At 41.2% G+C, this 26705-nt stretch overlaps 1 protein-coding gene across 1 annotated transcript in view; it reads right to left on the bottom strand.

Moving 5' to 3' along the window:
• Positions 1–26705, bottom strand: part of camkmt (calmodulin-lysine N-methyltransferase) — a 262674-nt gene that overhangs the window by 8499 nt on the left and 227470 nt on the right. The window contains exons 9-10 of the mRNA XM_014179982.2: positions 26235–26298; positions 17717–17848 (exon numbers count right to left, since the gene is read on the bottom strand). Coding sequence (XP_014035457.1) covers positions 17717–17848; positions 26235–26298 — 196 coding nt within the window. The remainder of the gene's footprint in view (positions 1–17716; positions 17849–26234; positions 26299–26705) is intronic.

Genomic DNA, 26705 nt, shown 5'->3' with positions numbered 1-26705 from the left:
CAGGGAGTACGAGTACCAGATCAATGTGGAGCTATATACAGGGAGTACCAGTACCAGATCAATGTGGAGCTATATACAGGAAGTACCAGTACCAGATCAATGTGGAGCTATATACAGGAGTACCAGTACCAGATCAATGTGGATCTATATACAGGAGTACCAGTACCAGATCAATGTGGAGCTATATACAGGAAGTACCAGTACCAGATCAATGTGGAGCTATATACAGGGAGTACGAGTACCAGATCAATGTGGAGCTATATACAGGGAGTACCAGTACCAGATCAATGTGGAGCTATATACAGGAAGTACCAGTACCAGATCAATGTGGAGCTATATACAGACAGCCAGTACCAGATCAATGTGGAGCTATATACAGGGAGTACCAGTACCAGATCAATGTGGAGCTATATACAGGAGTACCAGTACCAGATCAATGTGGAGCTATATACAGGAGTACCAGTACCAGATCAATGTGGAGCTATATACAGGGAGTACCAGAACCAGATCAATGTGGAGCTATATACAGGACTACCAGTACCAGATCAATGTGGAGCTATATTCAGGAGTACCAGTACCAGATCAATGTGGAGCTATATACAGGGAGTACCAGTACCAGATCAATGTGGAGCTATATACAGGGAGTACCAGTACCAGATCAATGTGGAGCTATATACAGGAGTACCAGTACCAGATCAATGTGGAGCTATATACAGGGAGTACCAGTACCAGATCAATGTGGAGCTATATACAGGGAGTACCAGTACCAGATCAATGTGGAGCTATATACAGGGAGTACCAGTACCAGATCAATGTGCAGCTATATACAGAGAGTACCAGTACCAGATCAATGTGGAGCTATATACAGGGAGTACCAGTACCAGATCAATGTGGAGCTATATACAGGGAGTACCAGTACCAGATCAATGTGGAGCTATATACAGGGAGTACCAGTACCAGATCAATGTGGAGCTACATACAGGGAGTACCAGTACCAGATCAATGTGGAGCTATATACAGGGAGTACCAGTACCAGATCAATGTGGAGCTACATACAGGGAGTACCAGTACCAGATCAATGTGGAGCTACATACAGGGAGTACCAGAACCAGATCAATGTGGAGCTATATACAGGGAGTACCAGTACCAGATCAATGTGGAGCTATATACAGGAAGTACCAGAACCAGATCAATGTGGAGCTATATACAGGGAGTACCAGAACCAGATCAATGTGGAGCTATATACAGGGAGTACCAGTACCAGATCAATGTGGAGCTATATACAGGGAGTACCAGTACCAGATCAATGTGGAGCTATATACAGGGAGTACCAGAACCAGAACAATGTGGAGCTATATACAGGGAGTACCAGTACCAGATCAATGTGGAGCTATATACAGGAGTACCAGTACCAGATCAATGTGGAGCTATATACAGGAGTACCAGTACCAGATCAATGTGGAGCTATATACAGGGAGTACCAGTACCAGATCAATGTGGAGCTATATACAGGGAGTACCAGATCAATGTGGAGCTATATACAGGGAGTACCAGTACCAGATCAATGTGGAGCTATATACAGGAAGTACCAGTACCAGATCAATGTGGAGCTATATACAGGGAATACCAGTACCAGATCAATGTGGAGCTATATACAGGGAGTACCAGTACCAGATCAATGTGGAGCTATATACAGGGAGTACCAGTACCAGATCAATGTGGCGCTATATACAGGGAGTACCAGTACCAGATCAATGTGGAGCTATATACAGGGAGTACCAGTACCAGATCAATGTGCAGGGGTATGAGGTTTTTGAGGTAGATATGTACATAAAGGCAGGGTAAAGTGACTAGGCATCAGGATAGATAATAATAAGGTATTTGAGGTAGATGTATACATGAAGGCAGGGTAAAGTGACTAGGCATCAGGATAGATAATAATAAGGTATTTGAGGTAGATATGTACATGAAGGCAGGGTAAAGTGACTAGACATCAGGATAGATAATAATAAGGTATTTTAGATATGTAGATGAAGGCAGGGTGAAGTGACTAGACATCAGGATAGATAATAATAAGGTATTTTAGATATGTACATGAAGGCAGGGTAAAGTGACTAGGTATCAGGATAGATAATAATAAGGTATTTTAGATATGTACATAAAGGCAGGGTAAAGTGACTAGGCATCAGGATAGATAATAATAAGGTATTTGAGGTAGATATGTACATGAAGGCAGGGTAAAGTGACTAGGCATCAGGATAGATAATAATAAGGTATTTGAGGTAGATATGTACATGAAGGCAGTGTAAAGTGACTAGACATCAGGATAGATAATAATAAGGTATTTGAGGTAGATATATACATGAAGGCAGGGTAAAGTGACTAGACATCAGGATAGATAATAATAAGGTATTTGAGGTAGATATGTACATGAAGGCAGGGTAAAGTGACTAGGCATCAGGATAGATAATAATAAGGTATTTGAGGTAGATATGTACATGAAGGCAGGGTAAAGTGACTAGACATCAGGATAGATAATAATAAGGTATTTGAGGTAGATATGTACATGAAGGCAGGGTAAAGTGACTAGACATCAGGATAGATAATAATAAGGTATTTGAGGTAGATATGTACATGAAGGCAGGGTAAAGTGACTAGGCATCAGGATAGATAATAATAAGGTATTTGAGGTAGATATGTACATGAAGGCAGGGTAAAGTGACTAGGCATCAGGATAGATAATAATAAGGTATTTGAGGTAGATATATACATAAAGGCAGGGTAAAGTGACTAGGTATCAGGATAGATAATAATAAGGTATTTTAGATATGTACATGAAGGCAGGGTAAAGTGACTAGACATCAGGATAGATGATAATAAGGTATTTGAGGTAGGTATGAACATGAAGGCAGGGTAAAGTGACTAGATATCAGGATAGATAATAATAAGGTATTTGAGGTAGATATGTACATGAAGGCAGGGTAAAGTGACTAGGCATCAGGATAGATAATAATAAGGTATTTGAGGTAGATATGTACATGAAGGCAGGGTAAAGTGACTAGGCATCAGGATAGATAATAATAATGAGGTATTTGAGGTAGATATGTACATGAAGGCAGGGTAAAGTGACAAGGCATCAGGATAGATAATAATAAGGTATTTGAGGTAGATATATACATAAAGGCAGGGTAAAGTGACTTGGCATCAGGATAGATAATAATAAGGTATTTGAGGTAGATATGTACATGAAGGCAGGGTAAAGTGACTAGGTATCAGGATAGATAATAATAAGGTATTTTAGATATGTACATGAAGGCAGGGTAAAGTGACTAGGCATCAGGATAGATAATAATAAGGTATTTTAGATATGTAGATGAAGGCAGGGTAAAGTGACTAGACATCAGGATAGATAATAATAAGGTATTTGAGGTAGATATGTAGATGAAGGCAGGGTAAAGTGACTAGGCATCAGGATAGATAATAATAAGGTATTTGAGGTAGATATGTACATGAAGGCAGGGTAAAGTGACTAGACATCAGGATAGATAATAATAAGGTATTTGAGGTAGATGTATACATGAAGGCAGGGTAAAGTGACTAGGCATCAGGATAGATAATAATAAGGTATTTGAGGTAGATATGTACATGAAGGCAGGTTAAAGTGACTAGACATCAGGATAGATAATAAGGTATTTGAGGTAGATATGTACATGAAGGCAGGGTAAAGTGACTAGGTATCAGGATAGATAATAATAAGGTATTTTAGATATGTAGATGAAGGCAGGGTAAAGTGACTAGACATCAGGATAGATAATAATAAGGTATTTGAGGTAGATATGTACATGAAGGCAGGGTAAAGTGACTAGACTTCAGGATAGATAATAATAAGGTATTTGAGGTAGATATGTAGATGAAGGCAGGGTAAAGTGACTAGGCATCAGGATAGATAATAATAAGGTATTTTAGATATGTAGATGAAGGCAGGGTAAAGTGACTAGACATCAGGATAGATAATAATAAGGTATTTTAGATATGTACATGAAGGCAGGGTAAAGTGACTAGACATCAGGATAGATAATAATAAGGTATTTGAGGTAGATATGTAGATGAAGGCAGGGTAAAGTGACTAGGTATCAGGATAGATAATAATAAGGTATTTTAGATATGTAGATGAAGGCAGGGTAAAGTGACTAGGCATCAGGATAGATAATAATAAGGTATTTTAGATATGTAGATGAAGGCAGGGTAAAGTGACTAGGCATCAGGATAGATAATAATAAGGTATTTTAGATATGTACATGAAGGCAGGGTAAAGTGACTAGACATCAGGATAGATAATAATAAGGTATTTTAGATATGTACATGAAGGCAGGGTAAAGTGACTAGACATCAGGATAGATAATAATAAGGTATTTTAGATATGTACATGAAGGCAGGGTAAAGTGACTAGACATCAGGATAGATAATAATAAGGTATTTTAGATATGTACATGAAGGCAGGGTAAAGTGACTAGACATCAGGATAGATAATAATAAGGTATTTTAGATATGTACATGAAGGCAGGGTAAAGTGACTAGGTATCAGGATAGATAATAATAAGGTATTTTAGATATGTACATGAAGGCAGGGTAAAGTGACTAGGCATCAGGATAGATAATAATAAGGTATTTTAGATATGTAGATGAAGGCAGGGTAAAGTGACTAGGCATCAGGATAGATAATAATAAGGTATTTTAGATATGTAGATGAAGGCAGGGTAAAGTGACTAGACATCAGGATAGATAATAATAAGGTATTTGAGGTAGATATGTACATAAAGGCAGGGTAAAGTGACTAGACATCAGGATAGATAATAATAAGGTATTTTAGATATGTACATGAAGGCAGGGTAAAGTGACTAGACATCAGGATAGATAATAATAAGGTATTTTAGATATGTAGATGAAGGCAGGGTAAAGTGACTAGGTATCAGGATAGATAATAATAAGGTATTTTAGATATGTACATGAAGGCAGGGTAAAGTGACTAGTCATCAGGATAGATAATAATAAGGTATTTTAGATATGTAGATGAAGGCAGGGTAAAGTGACTAGGTATCAGGATAGATAATAATAAGGTATTTTAGATATGTACATGAAGGCAGGGTAAAGTGACTAGACATCAGGATAGATAATAATAAGGTATTTTAGATATGTACATGAAGGCAGGGTAAAGTGACTAGACATCAGGATAGATAATAATAAGGTATTTTAGATATGTAGATGAAGGCAGGGTAAAGTGACTAGACATCAGGATAGATAATAATAAGGTATTTTAGATATGTACATGAAGGCAGGGTAAAGTGACTAGGCATCAGGATAGATAATAATAAGGTATTTTAGATATGTAGATGAAGGCAGGGTAAAGTGACTAGACATCAGGATAGATAATAATAAGGTATTTTAGATATGTAGATGAAGGCAGGGTAAAGTGACTAGGTATCAGGATAGATAATAATAAGGTATTTTAGATATGTAGATGAAGGCAGGGTAAAGTGACTAGACATCAGGATAGATAATAATAAGGTATTTTAGATATGTAGATGAAGGCAGGGTAAAGTGACTAGGCATCAGGATAGATAATAATAAGGTATTTTAGATATGTACATGAAGGCAGGGTAAAGTGACTAGGTATCAGGATAGATAATAATAAGGTATTTTAGATATGTACATGAAGGCAGGGTAAAGTGACTAGACATCAGGATAGATAATAATAAGGTATTTGAGGTAGATATATACATAAAGGCAGGGTAAAGTGACTAGGCATCAGGATAGATAATAATAAGGTATTTGAGGTAGATATGTACATGAAGGCAGGGTAAAGTGACTAGACATCAGGATAGATAATAATAAGGTATTTTAGATATGTAGATGAAGGCAGGGTAAAGTGACTAGACATCAGGATAGATAATAATAAGGTATTTTAGATATGTAGATGAAGGCAGGGTAAAGTGACTAGGCATCAGGATAGATAATAATAAGGTATTTTAGATATGTAGATGAAGGCAGGGTAAAGTGACTAGGCATCAGGATAGATAATAATAAGGTATTTTAGATATGTAGATGAAGGCAGGGTAAAGTGACTAGGTATCAGGATAGATAATAATAAGGTATTTTAGATATGTACATGAAGGCAGGGTAAAGTGACTAGACATCAGGATAGATAATAATAAGGTATTTTAGATATGTAGATGAAGGCAGGGTAAAGTGACTAGACATCAGGATAGATAATAATAAGGTATTTGAGGTAGATATGTAGATGAAGGCAGGGTAAATTGACTAGGCATCAGGATAGATAATAATAAGGTATTTTAGATATGTAGATGAAGGCAGGGTAAAGTGACTAGGCATCAGGATAGATAATAATAAGGTATTTGAGGTAGATATGTAGATGAAGGCAGGGTAAAGTGACTAGGCATCAGGATAGATAATAATAAGGTATTTGAGGTAGATATGTACATAAAGGCAGGGTAAAGTGACTAGGTATCAGGATAGATAATAATAAGGTATTTTAGATATGTAGATGAAGGCAGGGTAAAGTGACTAGGCATCAGGATAGATAATAATAAGGTATTTTAGATATGTAGATGAAGGCAGGGTAAAGTGACTAGGCATCAGGATAGATAATAATAAGGTATTTTAGATATGTACATGAAGGCAGGGTAAAGTGACTAGACATCAGGATAGATAATAATAAGGTATTTTAGATATGTACATGAAGGCAGGGTAAAGTGACTAGACATCAGGATAGATAATAATAAGGTATTTTAGATATGTACATGAAGGCAGGGTAAAGTGACTAGGCATCAGGATAGATAATAATAAGGTATTTGAGGTAGATATGTACATAAAGGCAGGGTAAAGTGACTAGACATCAGGATAGATAATAATAAGGTATTTTAGATATGTAGATGAAGGCAGGGTAAAGTGACTAGACATCAGGATAGATAATAATAAGGTATTTTAGATATGTAGATGAAGGCAGGGTAAAGTGACTAGGTATCAGGATAGATAATAATAAGGTATTTTAGATATGTACATGAAGGCAGGGTAAAGTGACTAGGCATCAGGATAGATAATAATAAGGTATTTTAGATATGTAGATGAAGGCAGGGTAAAGTGACTAGACATCAGGATAGATAATAATAAGGTATTTTAGATATGTAGATGAAGGCAGGGTAAAGTGACTAGGTATCAGGATAGATAATAATAAGGTATTTTAGATATGTAGATGAAGGCAGGGTAAAGTGACTAGACATCAGGATAGATAATAATAAGGTATTTTAGATATGTAGATGAAGGCAGGGTAAAGTGACTAGGTATCAGGATAGAAAATAATAAGGTATTTTAGATATGTACATGAAGGCAGGGTAAAGTGACTAGACATCAGGATAGATAATAATAAGGTATTTGAGGTAGGTATGTACATGAAGGCAGGGTAAAGTGACTAGGCATCAGGATAGATAATAATAAGGTATTTGAGGTAGATATATACATAAAGGCAGGGTAAAGTGACTAGGCATCAGGATAGATAATAATAAGGTATTTGAGGTAGATATATACATAAAGGCAGGGTAAAGTGACTAGGCATCAGGATAGATAATAATAAGGTATTTGAGGTAGATATGTACATGAAGGCAGGGTAAAGTGACTAGACATCAGGATAGATAATAATAAGGTATTTTAGATATGTAGATGAAGGCAGGGTAAAGTGACTAGACATCAGGATAGATAATAATAAGGTATTTTAGATATGTACATGAAGGCAGGGTAAAGTGACTAGACATCAGGATAGATAATAATAAGGTATTTAAGGTAGATATGTACATGAAGGCAGGGTAAAGTGACTAGACATCAGGATAGATAATAATAAGGTATTTTAGATATGTACATGAAGGCAGGGTAAAGTGACTAGACATCAGGATAGATAATAATAAGGTATTTGAGGTAGATATATACATAAAGGCAGGGTAAAGTGACTAGGCATCAGGATAGATAATAATAAGGTATTTGAGGTAGATATGTACATGAAGGCAGGGTAAAGTGACTAGGTATCAGGATAGATAATAATAAGGTATTTTAGATATGTACATGAAGGCAGGGTAAAGTGACTAGACATCAGGATAGATAATAATAAGGTATTTGAGGTAGATATATACATAAAGGCAGGGTAAAGTGACTAGGCATCAGGATAGATAATAATAAGGTATTTGAGGTAGATATGTACATGAAGGCAGGGTAAAGTGACTAGACATCAGGATAGATAATAATAAGGTATTTTAGATATGTAGATGAAGGCAGGGTAAAGTGACTAGACATCAGGATAGATAATAATAAGGTATTTTAGATATGTAGATGAAGGCAGGGTAAAGTGACTAGGCATCAGGATAGATAATAATAAGGTATTTTAGATATGTAGATGAAGGCAGGGTAAAGTGACTAGGCATCAGGATAGATAATAATAAGGTATTTTAGATATGTAGATGAAGGCAGGGTAAAGTGACTAGGTATCAGGATAGATAATAATAAGGTATTTTAGATATGTACATGAAGGCAGGGTAAAGTGACTAGACATCAGGATAGATAATAATAAGGTATTTGAGGTAGATATGTACATGAAGGCAGGGTAAAGTGACTAGGTATCAGGATAGATAATAATAAGGTATTTTAGATATGTACATAAAGGCAGGGTAAAGTGACTAGGCATCAGGATAGATAATAATAAGGTATTTTAGATATGTAGATGAAGGCAGGGTAAAGTGACTAGTCATCAGGATAGATAATAATAAGGTATTTTAGATATGTAGATGAAGGCAGGGTAAAGTGACTAGACATCAGGATAGATAATAATAAGGTATTTAAGGTAGATATGTACATGAAGGCAGGGTAAAGTGACTAGACATCAGGATAGATAATAATAAGGTATTTTAGATATGTAGATGAAGGCAGGGTAAAGTGACTAGGTATCAGGATAGATAATAATAAGGTATTTTAGATATGTACATGAAGGCAGGGTAAAGTGACTAGACATCAGGATAGATAATAATAAGGTATTTGAGGTAGATATATACATAAAGGCAGGGTAAAGTGACTAGGCATCAGGATAGATAATAATAAGGTATTTGAGGTAGATATGTACATGAAGGCAGGGTAAAGTGACTAGACATCAGGATAGATAATAATAAGGTATTTTAGATATGTAGATGAAGGCAGGGTAAAGTGACTAGACATCAGGATAGATAATAATAAGGTATTTTAGATATGTACATGAAGGCAGGGGTAAAGTGACTAGACATCAGGATACATAATAATAAGGTATTTTAGATATGTAGATGAAGGCAGGGTAAAGTGACTAGACATCAGGATAGATAATAATAAGGTATTTTAGATATGTAGATGAAGGCAGGGTAAAGTGACTAGGCATCAGGATAGATAATAATAAGGTATTTTAGATATGTACATGAAGGCAGGGTAAAGTGACTAGGTATCAGGATAGATAATAATAAGGTATTTTAGATATGTACATGAAGGCAGGGTAAAGTGACTAGACATCAGGATAGATAATAATAAGGTATTTGAGGTAGATATGTACATGAAGGCAGGGTAAAGTGACTAGGCATCAGGATAGATAATAATAAGGTATTTGAGGTAGATATGTACATGAAGGCAGGGTAAAGTGACTAGACATCAGGATAGATAATAATAAGGTATTTTAGATATGTAGATGAAGGCAGGGTAAAGTGACTAGACATCAGGATAGATAATAATAAGGTATGTTAGATATGTAGATGAAGGCAGGGTAAAGTGACTAGGCATCAGGATAGATAATAATAAGGTATTTTAGATATGTAGATGAAGGCAGGGTAAAGTGACTAGGCATCAGGATAGATAATAATAAGGTATTTTAGATATGTAGATGAAGGCAGGGTAAAGTGACTAGGTATCAGGATAGATAATAATAAGGTATTTAAGGTAGATATGTACATGAAGGCAGGGTAAAGTGACTAGACATCAGGATAGATAATAATAAGGTATTTTAGATATGTAGATGAAGGCAGGGTAAAGTGACTAGGTATCAGGATAGATAATAATAAGGTATTTTAGATATGTACATGAAGGCAGGGTAAAGTGACTAGACATCAGGATAGATAATAATAAGGTATTTGAGGTAGATATATACATAAAGGCAGGGTAAAGTGACTAGGCATCAGGATAGATAATAATAAGGTATTTGAGGTAGATATGTACATGAAGGCAGGGTAAAGTGACTAGACATCAGGATAGATAATAATAAGGTATTTTAGATATGTAGATGAAGGCAGGGTAAAGTGACTAGACATCAGGATAGATAATAATAAGGTATTTTAGATATGTACATGAAGGCAGGGTAAAGTGACTAGACATCAGGATACATAATAATAAGGTATTTTAGATATGTAGATGAAGGCAGGGTAAAGTGACTAGACATCAGGATAGATAATAATAAGGTATTTTAGATATGTAGATGAAGGCAGGGTAAAGTGACTAGGCATCAGGATAGATAATAATAAGGTATTTTAGATATGTACATGAAGGCAGGGTAAAGTGACTAGGTATCAGGATAGATAATAATAAGGTATTTTAGATATGTACATGAAGGCAGGGTAAAGTGACTAGACATCAGGATAGATAATAATAAGGTATTTGAGGTAGATATATACATAAAGGCAGGGTAAAGTGACTAGGCATCAGGATAGATAATAATAAGGTATTTGAGGTAGATATGTACATGAAGGCAGGGTAAAGTGACTAGACATCAGGATAGATAATAATAAGGTATTTGAGGTAGATATGTACATGAAGGCAGGGTAAAGTGACTAGACATCAGGATAGATAATAATAAGGTATTTTAGATATGTAGATGAAGGCAGGGTAAAGTGACTAGGTATCAGGATAGATAATAATAAGGTATTTTAGATATGTAGATGAAGGCAGGGTAAAGTGACTAGGCATCAGGATAGATAATAATAAGGTATTTTAGATATGTAGATGAAGGCAGGGTAAAGTGACTAGACATCAGGATAGATAATAATAAGGTATTTGAGGTAGATATGTACATGAAGGCAGGGTAAAGTGACTAGACATCAGGATAGATAATAATAAGGTATTTTAGATATGTACATGAAGGCAGGGTAAAGTGACTAGGCATCAGGATAGATAATAATAAGGTATTTTAGATATGTAGATGAAGGCAGGGTAAAGTGACTAGACATCAGGATAGATAATAATAAGGTATTTGAGGTAGATATGTACATGAAGGCAGGGTAAAGTGACTAGACATCAGGATAGATAATAATAAGGTATTTTAGATATGTACATGAAGGCAGGGTAAAGTGACTAGGCATCAGGATAGATAATAATAAGGTATTTTAGATATGTAGATGAAGGCAGGGTAAAGTGACTAGGTATCAGGATAGATAATAATAAGGTATTTTAGATATGTACATGAAGGCAGGGTAAAGTGACTAGACATCAGGATAGATAATAATAAGGTATTTTAGATATGTAGATGAAGGCAGGGTAAAGTGACTAGACATCAGGATAGATAATAATAAGGTATTTTAGATATGTACATGAAGGCAGGGTAAAGTGACTAGGCATCAGGATAGATAATAATAAGGTATTTTAGATATGTACATGAAGGCAGGGTAAAGTGACTAGGTATCAGGATAGATAATAATAAGGTATTTTAGATATGTACATGAAGGCAGGGTAAAGTGACTAGACATCAGGATAGATAATAATAAGGTATTTTAGATATGTACATGAAGGCAGGGTAAAGTGACTAGACATCAGGATAGATAATAATAAGGTATTTTAGATATGTACATGAAGGCAGGGTAAAGTGACTAGGTATCAGGATAGATAATAATAAGGTATTTTAGATATGTACATGAAGGCAGGGTAAAGTGACTAGACATCAGGATAGATAATAATAAGGTATTTTAGATATGTACATGAAGGCAGGGTAAAGTGACTAGGCATCAGGATAGATAATAATACGAATAAAATAAAGAACAGAGTAGCAGCAGCAAATGATGAGTGTAAAAGTGTGTGTGTGCGCGTGTGTGTGTAAAATGTATGTATGTGTGTGTTTGTGTTGTGACAGTATGCGTGTGTGTGTGTTGTGTGTGTGTGTGCGCATATGTAGTGTATGTGAATGTGTGTGAGTGAGTGTGTATATATAGTCTAGTGAGTTTGCATAGGGTCAGTGCAAGATAGAGACAGTACAGATAGTTTGGGTACAATTAATTGACTATTTAGCAGCCTGGCTATTTAGCGGTCTTATGGCTTGGGGGTAGAAGCTGTTGTTCCGATTGCCGATGCTTTGGTACCGTTTGCCTGATGATAGCAGAGTGAACAGTATGACTTGGGTGGCTGGAGTCTGACAATTTTTCAGGCCTTCCTCTGACACCACCTGACATAGAGGTCCTGGATGTCAGGGATCTCAGTCTCAGTGATGTACTGGGCTGTTCGTACCACTCTCTGTAGGGCTTTGCGGTTGAGGGGAGTGCATTTGCCCTACCAGGCGGTGCTGCAACCAGTCAAGATGCTCTCTGTGGTGCAGCTGTAGAACTTTTGGAGGATCTGAGGCCCAAAGCCAAATATTTTAAGCCTCCTGAGGGGAAAGAAGAGCTGTCGTGTCCTTTTCTTGATTGTGCGGGTGTGTGTGAACCATGTTAAGTCCTTAGTGATGTGGACGCCAAGGAACGTGAAGCTCTCGACCTGCTCCACTACAGCCCCGTCGCTGCTCTCCCCTTATTCTCCTATAGTCGACAACAGCTCCTTGGTCTTACTAACTTTGAGGGAGAGGTTGTTGTCCAGGCACCACACTGCTAAGTCTCTGACCACCTCCTTCCTGTAGGCTGTGTATCTTATGGTGTTTGTGTGTGTGTGCGTGCGTCTGCGTGCATGTGTGTGTTGAAGTCATCTGCTGGGTGTGATAGAAGTCTTAGTGGTGTGTGTCCTGCGTGCACATATATCAGCTGACACACAGGGGGCAGAATGTTCATCAGAAGATAAGCAGAGGAGAATTAATCACTTTCTGATATGATGAGGCCACTTCAGCCTGCCGCTATATCCACACACAGCAGCTGACCCTGTGTGTGTGTGTGCGTTGGCCTTATGATGCACGCACACACACACACATGCACGCACACACAGAAAGACCCAGAAACACACACCTCTGTGTAATTGCACAAAGACCATGGGAGTGGGACACTTGACTCAGCTCTCCCGCCCCCTCTGGTCTCCCATCATTATCTACACAGAGAAACCGTATGTGGTCCAGCTCCAACAAAGACCCCAGCAGACTTCAGGTACATCAAGGGCACAATGAAGAGGAGGTGGTGGAGAGAGAGACTGTGTGTGTGTGTGTGTATGCGTTTAAAAAAAAGGAGTGTGTTAAGAGTTCCTTGGCACCTGAGAATCTACTGGTTAATAGAGGACATTCAATGTACAGTACTGGTCCAAAGTTTAGACACACCTACTCATTCAAGGGTTTTTCTTTATTGTTTTACTATTTTATACATTGTAGAATACTAGTGAAGACATCAAATCTATAAAATAACATATGGAATCATACAGTAACCAACATGGTGTTAAACAAATCAAAATATATTTGAGATTCTTCAAAGTAGCCACCCACCCTTGATGACAGTTTTCCACACTTGGCATTCTCTCAACCAGCTTCATGAGGTAGTCACCTGGAATGCATTTCAATTAACAGGTGTGCCTTGTTAAAAGTACATTTGTGGAATTTATTTCCTTCTTAATGCGTTTGAGCCAATCAGTTGTGTTGTGACAAGGTAGGGGTGGTATACAGAAGATAGCCCTATTTGGTAAAAGACCAAGCCAATATTATGGCAAGAACAGCTCAAATAAGCAAAAAGAAATGACAGTCCATCATTACTTGAAGACCTGATGGTCAGTCACTACGGAACGTTTCAAGAACTTTGAACGTTACTTCAAGTGCAGTCGGAAAAACCATCAAACGCTATGATGAAACTGGCTCTCATGAGGACCGCCACAGGAAAGGAAGACCCATAGTTACCTCAAGCGCAAAGGATAAGTTCATTAGAGTAACTTCAATGAATTTACACTCCGCACCTCAGATTGCAGCCCAAATAAATGCTTCACAGAGTTCAAGTAACAGACACATCTCAACATCAACTGTTCAGAGGAGACTGCGTGAATCAGGCCTTCATGGTCAAATTGCTGCAAAGAAACCACTACTAAAGGACACCAATAATAAGAAGAGACTTGCTTGGGCCAAGAAACACTAGCAATGGATATCAGACTGGTGGAAATCTGTCATTTTGTCTGATGAGTCCGAAATTGAGATTTTTGGTTCTAACCGCTGTGTCTTTGTGAGAGGCAGAGTAGGTGAACGGATGATCTCCGCATGTGTGGTTCCTACCGTGAAGCATGGAGGAGGAGGTGTGATGGTGTGGGGGTACTTTGCTGGTGACACTGTCAGTGATTTATTTAGAATTCAAGGCACACTTAACCAGCATGGCTACCACAGCATTCTGCAGCAATACGCCATCCCATCTGGTTTGCGCTTATTGGGACAATGATTTGTTTTTCAACAGGACAATTACCCAACACACCTCCAGGCTGTGTAAGGGCTATTTAACCAAGAAGGAGAGTGATGGAGTGCTGCATCAAATGACCTGGCCTCCACAATCTCACGACCTCAACTCAATTGATATGGTTTGGGGTGAATTGGACTGCAGAGTGAAGGAAAATCAGCCAACAAGTGCTCAGCATATGTGGGAACTGTTTCAAGACTGTTGGAAAAGCATTCCAGGTGAAGCTGGTTGAGAGAATGCCAAGAGTGGGCAAAGCTGTAATCAAGGCAAAGGGTGGCTACGGAAGAATCTAAAATCTATTTTGATTTGTTTAACACTTTTTTGGGTTACTACATGATTCCATATGTGTTATTTCATAGTTTGGGTGTCTTCACTATTATTCTAGAATGTAGAAAAATGGTTAAAATATAGAAAAACCATGAATGAGTAGCTATGTCCAAACTTTTGACTGGTACTGTAAATACTGTGTCATGTTATGAAGGGAGGCACCCTATATACTGGCCAACAAGCTCTCAGTCTCATGTCAGAATTAGATGTTCATCCATGTTTCTCAAACTTCAAATTTCGAAGTTGCTCCAAACCTCAAATTTTGAAGTGTTTGGTTACTTTTCTGTATCGTTTCAAGGTTAAGTTTAGTAATTAACTCACTCAGAATTCTTAAGGTTAGGCATTAACTCCGAATGGTTAAAATAAGGGTTAAGGTTTGGGATAGGCTTAAAACAAAAATATCAAAAACAACTTTATCACTGGATTCGAAAACCTTTGGAACCAGAGGCAGATGCTTACGCCCATCCACCATCCCCGTCCATTGCTTGAAGGTAAAAGCGCTCACTGTTGCCCCTAGTGGCCGGTTTCCACATCATCTCCTGACTTCCTCAGATGTGGATGGACGTCGAATACTGACTTAGATCACGGGGACCTGCCTGATACTGGCTGCCTGCTATACTAACTATCCCATCCCACCTGACAACATGGTCATTATCTGAACATTCTGTAATGTTGCATGTTCCCATCCTAACTGTTGAACCCTGACCCCAGTCCCACCTAGAGGTCAGTCCCAGGACCAGGCTGCTAATTGGAGAGAAACCTGAACCCGCCCCACCCTGCTGGCTAATCCCCCGACTAATGGGCTTCTAAGTGCCACTTTATATTCCACTGTCTGTCTGTCTATTACCTAGTAGGTCTGTCTGTTACCTCGTCGGTCTATATAATTTATAGCTGTCATGACGCCATAGGGACAAAGACAACAAACCTTAACCGTCTAAAGCATGAAACACACCGATAATCTCACTGCTGATAGACTTCCGGTATGTACTTATCACAGTGGGAGGCCGTTCCTTCTCTTGCTAGAACAAAAGCGGTACCTGCTGCGTGCCAACCCGGTAGCAACAAACCTACTGTTTCTACTTGTACAATCACAATGCTCATCAGTGGCCAAAAACTTGACTTTCACCCAATCAGAGAGCACGAACTCCCATGTGGGGGAGCCAACAAAAACAAATAATACAAAAAGTGGGTATTTTATTCATAGATCCACGGATGAGCTAGTCACACTTCATATGCAATGTAGGTTATGGGATGGTAGCTACCTAAGTGCACAGACGCCATGCACACAACACTAAATACTTTCTTCAAGCTAGCTAACCACTGTAGCTAGTATTGACATTATAATTCATCACAATGGATTAGCTAGTTTAAATGAAACAGCTGCCTGTATAAACTCCCAAGTTAGTGCAGTGTCCTTAGCAAGCTAGCTAGCTATGTTGTGATAGCTAGTGAATATGCTAACATTTGTTAGCTATCTAAACATTTGACTATGGGCTGGCACTGGCAGTATGGGATTATGGAGAGTGAATTCATCTTGCTAGGTAGTTATCTAGCTGTAGCTATTTGGCTAGTATAAACAAGGGCCTTCTGCAAAATAGCAACAGTAGCGCAGCTAGCTGACATTGGAATCTAGACTATAAGCAACACACACGGACATGCATTGCCAAACAACGCTACTGCCACCTTCTGGTTTGGAGTATTTGAACAAGGCTTAGTGGCTGACAACTTGGTCTTTGCTGTGTGAACACAAAAGAGATTGACTGCCGACACTAGGTTCAGAGATGCTAAGTACTGCTGCCAGGCAAACGTTTGACAATCCTACCAGTGTGTTTAAGCTTTAACCAGAACCACATTCAATCTCTACTGAACCATTTATACCATTAGTATAAATTACTTTCTCATGGCCTAGGTAACCTCACAGACTGCCAGAGAGAGGAGAGTTTCCCGCTTACTACTGTATGTAAAGCACTTTGAGTACATCAGTATGTAGAAAGTCGCTAAATTAATCCAATACATTATTATTATCAGTCCTTGGTCGCCCACAGCCCAGCAGAATGGTGGGAGCTCAAAAGGCTGCAGCTCAATCACTCATAGAATAGAGACCTCAAATTCAAATCTGGACCTCAAAGCCAGTTCCACTGCTCTAATCAGGGACTGATTTAGACCTGGGAGACCAGGTGGGTGCAATAAATTATCAGGTATAACAGAAAACCAGCAGTACTCCAGACCTCCATTGTAGGATACAATACCCCTGAGAGAAGAAAGACCGAGTCCTGTTGACAGACCCTTTTACCCTTCAGTAGGCCGGTCCATTCTGACGGTTCCAGGCAGTTGAATGGGCCACTCAGTGTGCCTGCCATCATGCCCACCACGCGCCAGGCGCCGCCCACACCCACGCTCTTCCATTAACCAGCTGGACACTGACTGCTGCTCTTAACACTGCCTCTTTCTCTCTCCCTTGCTCTCTCTTTCACTAAGATTATATAGCAACTGCACTAGAGATTGTTCTTTCTCAATGTGCAAGGCCTTTACAGCACTATATACTCAGATCCTGGGCTACCTACATCTTATAAACTTTGGACAGCACCCTTTCCTTGATGTTTTTCGACAAGAGACCCTCCCTGTAAGGGTTTGGAGGACAGAACACATTTCTCTTCAGGGTTAGGACAGGGCCTGTCAGACAGGGCTCTAGCTCCAGTACCAAGCGTCTCGCTCACCTTTAAGTGGAGATCCCACACCTGTTCATCATACTTCTCATAGCGACAGACTTGGAGCCCCGTCCCCTCGGCCAGCTGACAGAACTCCCCCAGAGTGTCTCCTCTAGTGGGGGCAAACACCAGGGCTGTACCCTACAAAGACAGACAGAGAGAGAGACACAGAAATAGATAAAGAGAGAGTGACAGACAGAGAGAGAACAGAAAGACCGAGAGAGAGACAGAGAGAGATACAGAGAAAGAGATACACAGTCTATGAATTTATTAAAAAACAATTGAAAAACCTATGTATTGCAAAAGTACACCTGTACTTTACGTGTGTAATGGTATGTTTCTGAATCAGGTTAATGTGTATTTATAACTGCCTATTATGTGCTTGCTAGGACTGTGACTGTCATGGAATTTTGGATGATGGTAATTGGCCAGCCAAATGATCATGGTCTCCGTAATAACCGTTCGAATAGCAAACAATTAATATTCAAATAATTAGACGCACATTTTCTCCTCTGCTCCGCATGTGCTGCCATATACATAAAATGAATATATAACGGTCGTCCCCATTTAAGACAATGATGGCATAATGGGTGGACTGGAGGCCATTGAGAGTGTACACAGAAGAGCAAAGCAGGAAGTAAAAGCAGCAAGTGTACCCATCAATATGTCCTGTGATTTGTTGATTCAACTCAAGTGACATTACAAAAAAATACATTCCATTACATGAGCCACATCAGTTAACATCATTTGAATGAACAATCTACATTAACATGGAAACTATTGCATTGCAATGACTTTACCAGTCAAATTGGGTTTCCACTAGATAGCACAACCACAAAGTCAAAATAGGCAATATCGTAACAATATATAATAAAAAAAATGCTTTTTGGTCTTAATTTAAGGTTAGCAGTTTGGTTAAAGTTAGGGTTAAAGTTAGATCTAAAATAACATTTTAATAAGATACATTTTAGAAATTAGAGACTTTGTGGCTGTGGGAAATAGTGAAGACCTTCAAGTTGCCAGAGAGTAGAGGGTCCAAGGTCGTTCTATTCATTATATTTCTATGTGTGCTGCTACTGCATTGTGGGAGGCCTAGGCAACCAAAGACTCATTTGTTGCTTGTTTCAGCAAAAGGAGCAACAAAGTTTCAACACGTTGTTTAAATTTTAAGTCCATGTCATAACAGAAACGGACTCATGTATTATGTACGTGTTGGTGGTTTTAATTTAGGAAAGCTTCAAGCAGCTTTACTGTATAACCCATTACATACAGTTATGTTACGTTGTTCACAAAGATATACACTTTACACAGTGTGCGTGTATGTATGTACAGTGCCTTCAGAAAGTATTCATACCCTTTGACTTATTACACATTCTGTTGGGTTACAACCCGAATTCAAAATGGATTACATATATTTAAATATCTCCCATCTACACACAATACCCTATAATGACAAAGTGAAAACATGTTTTCATTTGTTTTGCTCATTTTTAGAAAAATGAAATACAGAAATATCTAATTGACATAAGTTTTCACACGCCTGAGTCAAAAGATGTTAGAATCACCTTTGGCAGCGGTGTGAGTCTTACTGGGTAAGTCTCTAAGAGCTTTGCATACCTGGATTATTACAATATTAGCATATTTGCACATTATTCTTGTGTTGGATTTGCCCCAAACATAACGCTTTGTATTCAGGATACAGTATAAAGTGAATTTCTTTGCCACAATTTTTTGCAGTTTTAATTTAGTGCTTATTGAAAACAGGATGCATATTTAAAAATATTTGTTATTCTGTTACACATTTTAAATTCAGGCTGTAACAACAAAATGTGGAAAAGGTCAAGGGGTGTGAATACGTTTTAGCACTGTATGTGTGTACAGTGGAGTCCGAAATTATCAACACCCTTAATAAATATGAGTAATAATGACTTTATAAAATAAATAATAAAAATACTGAGTTATACTGTATGCAAAAACAATTGGTAAATTATATATTATTTTACAGCGCGTATAGAAAGACTACACTACTGGATTTCTTCACATTTTATTGTTCTACATGTTATTGTTTTACATTTTATTGTTTTACAATGGGGGATTAAAATGGATGAATAATGATGAGTGAAAAAGTTACAGAGGGCCAAATATCATACATCCAAGTCATGCTAACCTCTCAACATTACCAATAACAGGGGAGGTTAGCATGTCTTCGAGGTATGATATTTGACCCTCTGTAACTTTCACGTTTCATTCAGGATTATCCATAATCATGGTAAAAACTGCAAGTCACAAGCTTGATGTAGTCATTACCTGCTAGGAATATGGGATCAAATACTAAAAACTTTTGACTACTTTATTTATAAGAATCTTTAGGGGTGTCAATCATTTTGAGGTGTTCAAAGCGTTCCACAGGGATGCTGTTGGCTGGATGTCCTTTGGGTGGTGGACCATTCTTGATACCATTCTTGATACACACGGGAAACTGTTTAGCTTGAAAAACCCAGCAGCGTTGCAGTTTTTGACACACTCAAACCGTTGCACCTAGCACCTACTACCATACCCCATTCAAAGGCACTTAAATCTTTTGTCTTGCCCATTCACCCTCTGAATGGGACACATACACAATCCATGTCTCAATTGTCTCAAGGCTTGAAAATCCTTCTTTAACCTGTCTTCTACCCTTTATCTATACTGATTGAAGTGGATTTAACAGGTGACATGAATAAGGGATCATATCTTTCACCTGGATTCACCTGGTCAGTCAATGTCATGGAAAGAACAGGTGTTCTTAATGTTTTGTACGCTCTGATTATTTAAAGCAAAACTACCAAAACTATTGCGGATGGTGAATCTTTAAAGAAGTCTTGAGGTATTGCTCGTCTGAGTACCTTATAATAAGCTGTAGACCACACTATCTACCAAGAGAGTTCTCATCTATATTATTTGTAGCCGTCTATTTACCACCACAGACCGATGCTGACACTAAGACCGCACTCAACCAACTCTATAAGGGCATAAGCAAACAAGAAAATGCTCACCCAGAAGCAACGTTCCTAGTGGCCGGGGACTTTAATGCTGGCAAACTTAAATTAGTTTTACCAGATTTTTACCAGAATGTTACATGTGCAACCAGAGGACCAAAAAAACTCTACACCACCTTCACTCCACACACAGAGATGCATACAAGCCCGACACTTGGCAAATCTGACCATAATTCCATCCTCCTGATTCCTGCTTACAAGAAAAAACTAAAGCAGGAAGTACCAGTGACCGCTCAATACGGAAGTGGGCAGATGATTACAGGCAACATCCACATCGAGCTAAAGGCTAGAGCTGCCGCTTTCAAGGAGCGGGACACTAATCCGGACTCTTATAAGAAATCCCGCTATGCCCTCAGATGAACCATCAAACAAGCAAAGCGTCAATACAGGACTAAGATTGAATCCTACTACACCAGCTCTGACGCTCGTCGGATGTGACAGGGCTTGAAAACTATTACGGACTACAAAAGGAAAACCCAGACGTGAGCTGCCCAGTGACGTGAGCCTACCAGATGAGCTAAATGCCTTTTATGCTCGCTTCGAGGCAAGCAACACTGAAGCATGCACAAGAGCACCAGCTGTTCTGGACGACTGTGTGAAAACGCTCTCGGTAGCCAATGTAAGCAAGACCTTTAAACAGGTCAATATTCAGAAAGCTGCGGGACCAGATGGATTACCAGGACGTGTACTCAAAGTATGCGCGGACCAGCTGGCAAGTGTCTTCACTGACATTTTCAACCTCTCCCTGACCAAGTCTGTAATACCTACATGTTTCAAGCAGACCACCATAGTCCATGTACCCAAGGAAGCAAAATTAATCTACCTAAATGATTACTGCCCGGTAGCACTCACGTCGGTAGCCAACAGATCCACAGATGACGAAATCTCAATCGCACTCCACACTGCCCTTTCCCACCTGGACAAAAGGAAAACCTATGTGAGAATGATGTTCATTGACTACTGCTCAGCGTTCAACACCATAGTGCCCACGAAGCTCATCACTAAGCTAAGGACCCTGGCACCTCCCTCTGCAACTGGTTCCTGGGCTTCCTGACAGGCCGCCCCCAGGTGGTAAGGGTAGGCAACAACACGTCTGCCACGCTGATCCTCATCACTGGGGCCCCTCAGGGGTGTGTACTTAGTCTCCCTGTTCGCCCACAACTGCATGGCCAAACACGACTCCAACACCATCATTACATTTGCTGACGACCCAACAGTGGTAGGCCTGATCACCGACAACGATGAGACAGCAATGTGGTGCCAGGACAATAACCTCTCCCTCAATGTGAGAAGACAAAGGAGCTGATCGTGGACTACAGGAAAAGGCAGGGCGAACAGGCCCCCATTAACATCAACGGGGCTGTAGTGGAGCTGGTCGAGAGTTTCAAGTTCCTTGCTGTCCACATCACCAACGAACTATCATGGTCCAAACACACCAAGCCAGTCGTGAAGAGGGCACGACAACACCTTTTCCCCCTCAGGAGACTTAAAATATTTGGCATGAGTCTCCAGATCCTCAAAATTGTCTGCAGCTGCACCATCGAGAGCATCCTGACCGGTTGCATCACCGTCTGGTATGGCAACTGCTCAGCATCTGACCGCAAGGTGCTACAGAGGGTAGTGCGTACGGCCCAGTACATCACTGGGGCCAAGCTTTCTGCAATCCAGGACCTATATAATAGGCGGTGTCAGAGGAAGGCCCTACCAATTGTCAAAGACTCCAGCCACCCTAGTCATAGACTGTTCTCTCTGCTACTGCACGGCAAGCGGTACCAGAGCGCCAAGTCTAGGACCAAAAGGCTCCTTAACAGATTCTACCCCCAAGCCATAAGACTGCTGAACAATTAATCAAATGGCTACCATTACATTTGATATATAGCCTCGTTATTGTTATGTTACTGTGTTACTTTTTATTCTTTTTTACTTTAGTTTATTTGGTAAATATTTTCTTAACTCTTCTTGAACTGCACTGTTGGTTAAGGGATTGTAAGTAATCGGCGCATGTGACAAATAAAGTTTGATTTAAACAATCAAAATCAAATCTATTGCAAGCCCCTGTCAGCAGGTAGGCGATAGCCAGATGAGAGTTGTGTCTCTGGTAGCTTACTTTTATTCTGGTAAAACACCATTTTCAACAGCACATAGATTACAGTAACCTGACAAACCTGTATTTTGAAAGCCGAGCCTTCCTTAGCCAGAGGAAGGTAAGCAATTTAAGCCCTGTGCTGAGCCGTAATCTCAGGTTGTCAAAAGGAGCCCAGCCATTCTCCCTATGCTAATCAATCAATGACGCCCTGCACCCGTTCACTCAGTGTATGTGTGTGTTTGTGTGTGTTTATGTATGTGCGTGTGGACCCAGTTATTTGAGTCCTGCCTCTCCTGTGGCCAGGCTGAACTCTTAGCTCTGACCACTCTGCTGTCCTCTCCTTTCAGCCAGCCAGTCAGCGAGCCAGCCAGGGAGTCAGTCAGGGAGTCAGCCAGGGAGCCAGCCAGGGAGCCAGCCAGGGAGCCAGCCAGGGAGTCAGCCAGGGAGTCAGCCAGGGAGTCAGTCAGGGAGCCAGCCAGGGAGTCAGCCAGGGAGTCAGCCAGGGAGCCAGCCAGGGAGCCAGCCAGGGAGCCAGCCAGGGAGTCAGCCAGGGAGTCAGCCAGGGAGTCAGTCAGGGAGTCAGCCAGGGAGCCAGCCAGGGAGCCAGCCAGGGAGCCAGCCAGGGAGCCAGCCAGGGAGTCAGCCAGGGAGTCAGCCAGGGAGTCAGTCAGGGAGTCAGCCAGGGAGCCAGCCAGGGAGTCAGCCAGGGAGTCAGCCAGGGAGTCAGCCAGGGAGTCAGCCAGGGAGTCAGCCAGGGAGCCAGCCAGGGAGTCAGCCAGGGAGCCAGCCAGGGAGCCAGCCAGGGAGTCAGTCAGGGAGTCAGCCAGGGAGCCAGCCAGGGAGCCAGCCAGGGAGCCAGCCAGGGAGCCAGCCAGGGAGTCAGTCAGGGAGCCAGCCAGGGAGTCAGCCAGGGAGTCAGCCAGGGAGACAGCCAGGGAGCCAGCCAGGGAGCCAGCCAGGGAGTCAGCCAGGGAGTCAGCCAGGGAGTCAGCCAGGGAGTCAGCCAGGGAGCCAGCCAGGGAGCCAGCCAGGGAGCCAGCCAGGGAGCCAGCCAGGGAGCCAGCCAGGGAGTCAGCCAGGGAGTCAGTCAGGGAGTCAGTCAGGGAGTCAGCCAGGGAGTCAGCCAGGGAGCCAGCCAGGGAGTCAGCCAGGGAGTCAGCCAGGGAGTCAGCCAGGGAGTCAGTCAGGGAGTCAGCCAGGGAGTCAGCCAGGGAGTCAGTCAGGGAGTCAGCCAGGGAGCCAGCCAGGGAGCCAGCCAGGGAGTCAGTCAGGGAGTCAGCCAGGGAGTCAGCCAGGGAGCCAGCCAGGGAGCCAGCCAGGGAGCCAGCCAGGGAGCCAGCCAGGGAGTCAGTCAGGGAGCCAGCCAGGGAGCCAGCCAGGGAGCCAGCCAGGGAGTCAGTCAGGGAGTCAGCCAGGGAGCCAGCCAGGGAGTCAGCCAGGGAGCCAGCCAGGGAGCCAGCCAGGGAGCCAGCCAGGGAGTCAGCCAGGGAGCCAGCCAGGGAGCCAGCCAGGGAGTCAGTCAGGGAGCCAGCCAGGGAGCCAGCCAGGGAGCCAGCCAGGGAGCCAGCCAGGGAGTCAGCCAGGGAGCCAGCCAGGGAGCCAGCCAGGGAGCCAGCCAGGGAGCCAGCCAGGGAGCCAGCCAGGGAGTCAGCCAGGGAGCCAGCCAGGGAGCCAGCCAGGGAGCCAGCCAGGGAGCCAGCCAGGGAGTCAGTCAGGGAGTCAGCCAGGGAGCCAGCCAGGGAGTCAGCCAGGGAGTCAGCCAGGGAGTCAGCCAGGGAGCCAGCCAGGGAGCCAGCCAGGGAGTCAGTCAGGGAGCCAGCCAGGGAGCCAGCCAGGGAGCCAGCCAGGGAGTCAGTCAGGGAGTCAGCCAGGGAGCCAGCCAGGGAGCCAGCCAGGGAGCCAGCCAGGGAGTCAGCCAGGGAGTCAGCCAGGGAGCCAGCCAGGGAGTCAGCCAGGGAGCCAGCCAGGGAGCCAGCCAGGGAGCCAGCCAGGGAGTCAGCCAGGGAGTCAGCCAGGGAGCCAGCCAGGGAGCCAGCCAGGGAGCCAGCCAGGGAGCCAGCCAGGGAGTCAGCCAGGGAGTCAGCCAGGGAGTCAGCCAGGGAGTCAGCCAGGGAGTCAGCCAGGGAGTCAGCCAGGGAGTCAGCCAGGGAGTCAGCCAGGGAGTGGCCATCTGTATTATTGTGATTCCATTCTATTTGATTTCTCCCAGGTATTATATTAGATAATAAACTAAAATATTAAAACTCACCTAATCCAATCAATGGCTGAAACGCATCCACACTTTCTAGATGAACCAGTACAGCTAGCACAGTCAGACCACCAGCAGTAAGGGGATTAGCTCCAGGTTCAAAGTTTCTTTGAAATCCTTCGGCTTTAAATATTATTTCATATTTTTGATCATGTTATTTGTTTTAATTAAATGGGAGGATGGGAAGGCACACAGCAGTACAAACAAAATAAACATCAAAAACAAGAATAACAAGGGGATGAGCTGGTTTTGACAGCTGTTTTTTCATCTGTTTGAGGAGTCAGAATCCCCCACGCCCTAAAAAAACAATTCTACTGTAATGGGCTGATTAGGATGGGGATGGCACGCCTCCATGTTGGAAAAACAAACTAACATCATTAGTAGAAATGAATTGTTTTGTCAATCTGTTGTGGAATCTGTTCAGGGGCCAGTCTGTGGTAATGTGGTTTTAGGGTGAGATAGATTAAAGAGGGAAATTAGGTCTAAAGACTAATTTTGAGATAATCATACATTAGATGTGTACATCTGGTAAACCGGCCATAGTACATGGTTTACAGTGAACTTAAAGGAAATTTAAGTAAAACATTACTCTAGAGGGGACCTGTGTATCTATCTATACCCTCTGGACACCCAGGGAGGAAAGAGGGATAGAGGGAGGGTGAAGAAGAGGAGGAAAGAGATGGGGCAAGGGGTTCAAACTGTAGTGTTTTGGATCAGTACCACTTCCTCGTCTCTGAATGGATTACAAAGATCATGGACCCGCCACCGTTATCACGTCAGCACTTTCACACCCTCTCCTCCTCCTCTTCTCCCTTTCACCCTCCCCTTTTAATATGAAGACATTTCCTATCAAAGCCAATACTTGAAAAAGCCAGACAGATAAATAGAAATCACACATTATCTTTGAAGCCTTTTTTCATTTACTTTGCCTCTCGTAGCGTGTCTCTTATCACCGGGGGCAAATATGAGAAGTTCCCCGCTTTATGATTAGGGGGAAAGCATTAAATAGATTATAGGACTCCATTCAAGTTGTACACAATAAGTACTAAAGTATTACATGATATTAATCCTGCCATTCCATTACTGTCTCAATCACTGGGTGAAGCCTAATTACGGGGGAGTCCGTTGCTGCAGAGTGAATTGAAACACACTTACGTCTGGTCGCAGTAATCTCCTTATTGCATCAACCAGGCTGCCTCTGTACTGGTCCAGAAACAAGCTGAGGAGGGAGGGAGAGAGGGAGGGAGGGGGGAGGAAGAGAAATAGAGGGGGAGAAAGAGATAGATTAGAATGCATTCCAGTGATAGTGACTCAAGATAAACTAGGAGGCTATTTATTTTCCTTTGTTTACAAATAAATCCACAAACAGAAGAAAAACTATTTGCATGATTAAAATTCATTTATTATTTATTTATATTCTCCTCCCTTTATTTTCATCAAAGTCTCAAATTTACACAGATATCATCAAACATATGACACACACACACACACACACACACACACACACACACACACACACACACACTTCAAATCACTAACAGATCTTGATTTTTCTAAACAATGATTTGAACACAAGTATACAAAGTAATGATCTGTATTCCTGTACAGTGAGCTAGCTGTTGTTTT

This window comes from Salmo salar, chromosome ssa28, assembly GCF_905237065.1.
Source record: "Salmo salar chromosome ssa28, Ssal_v3.1, whole genome shotgun sequence".
Taxonomy (NCBI): Eukaryota; Metazoa; Chordata; class Actinopteri; order Salmoniformes; family Salmonidae; genus Salmo; species Salmo salar.
Note: the sequence above shows the minus strand (reverse complement) of the source record. Positions and strands in the feature narration are given on the sequence as shown.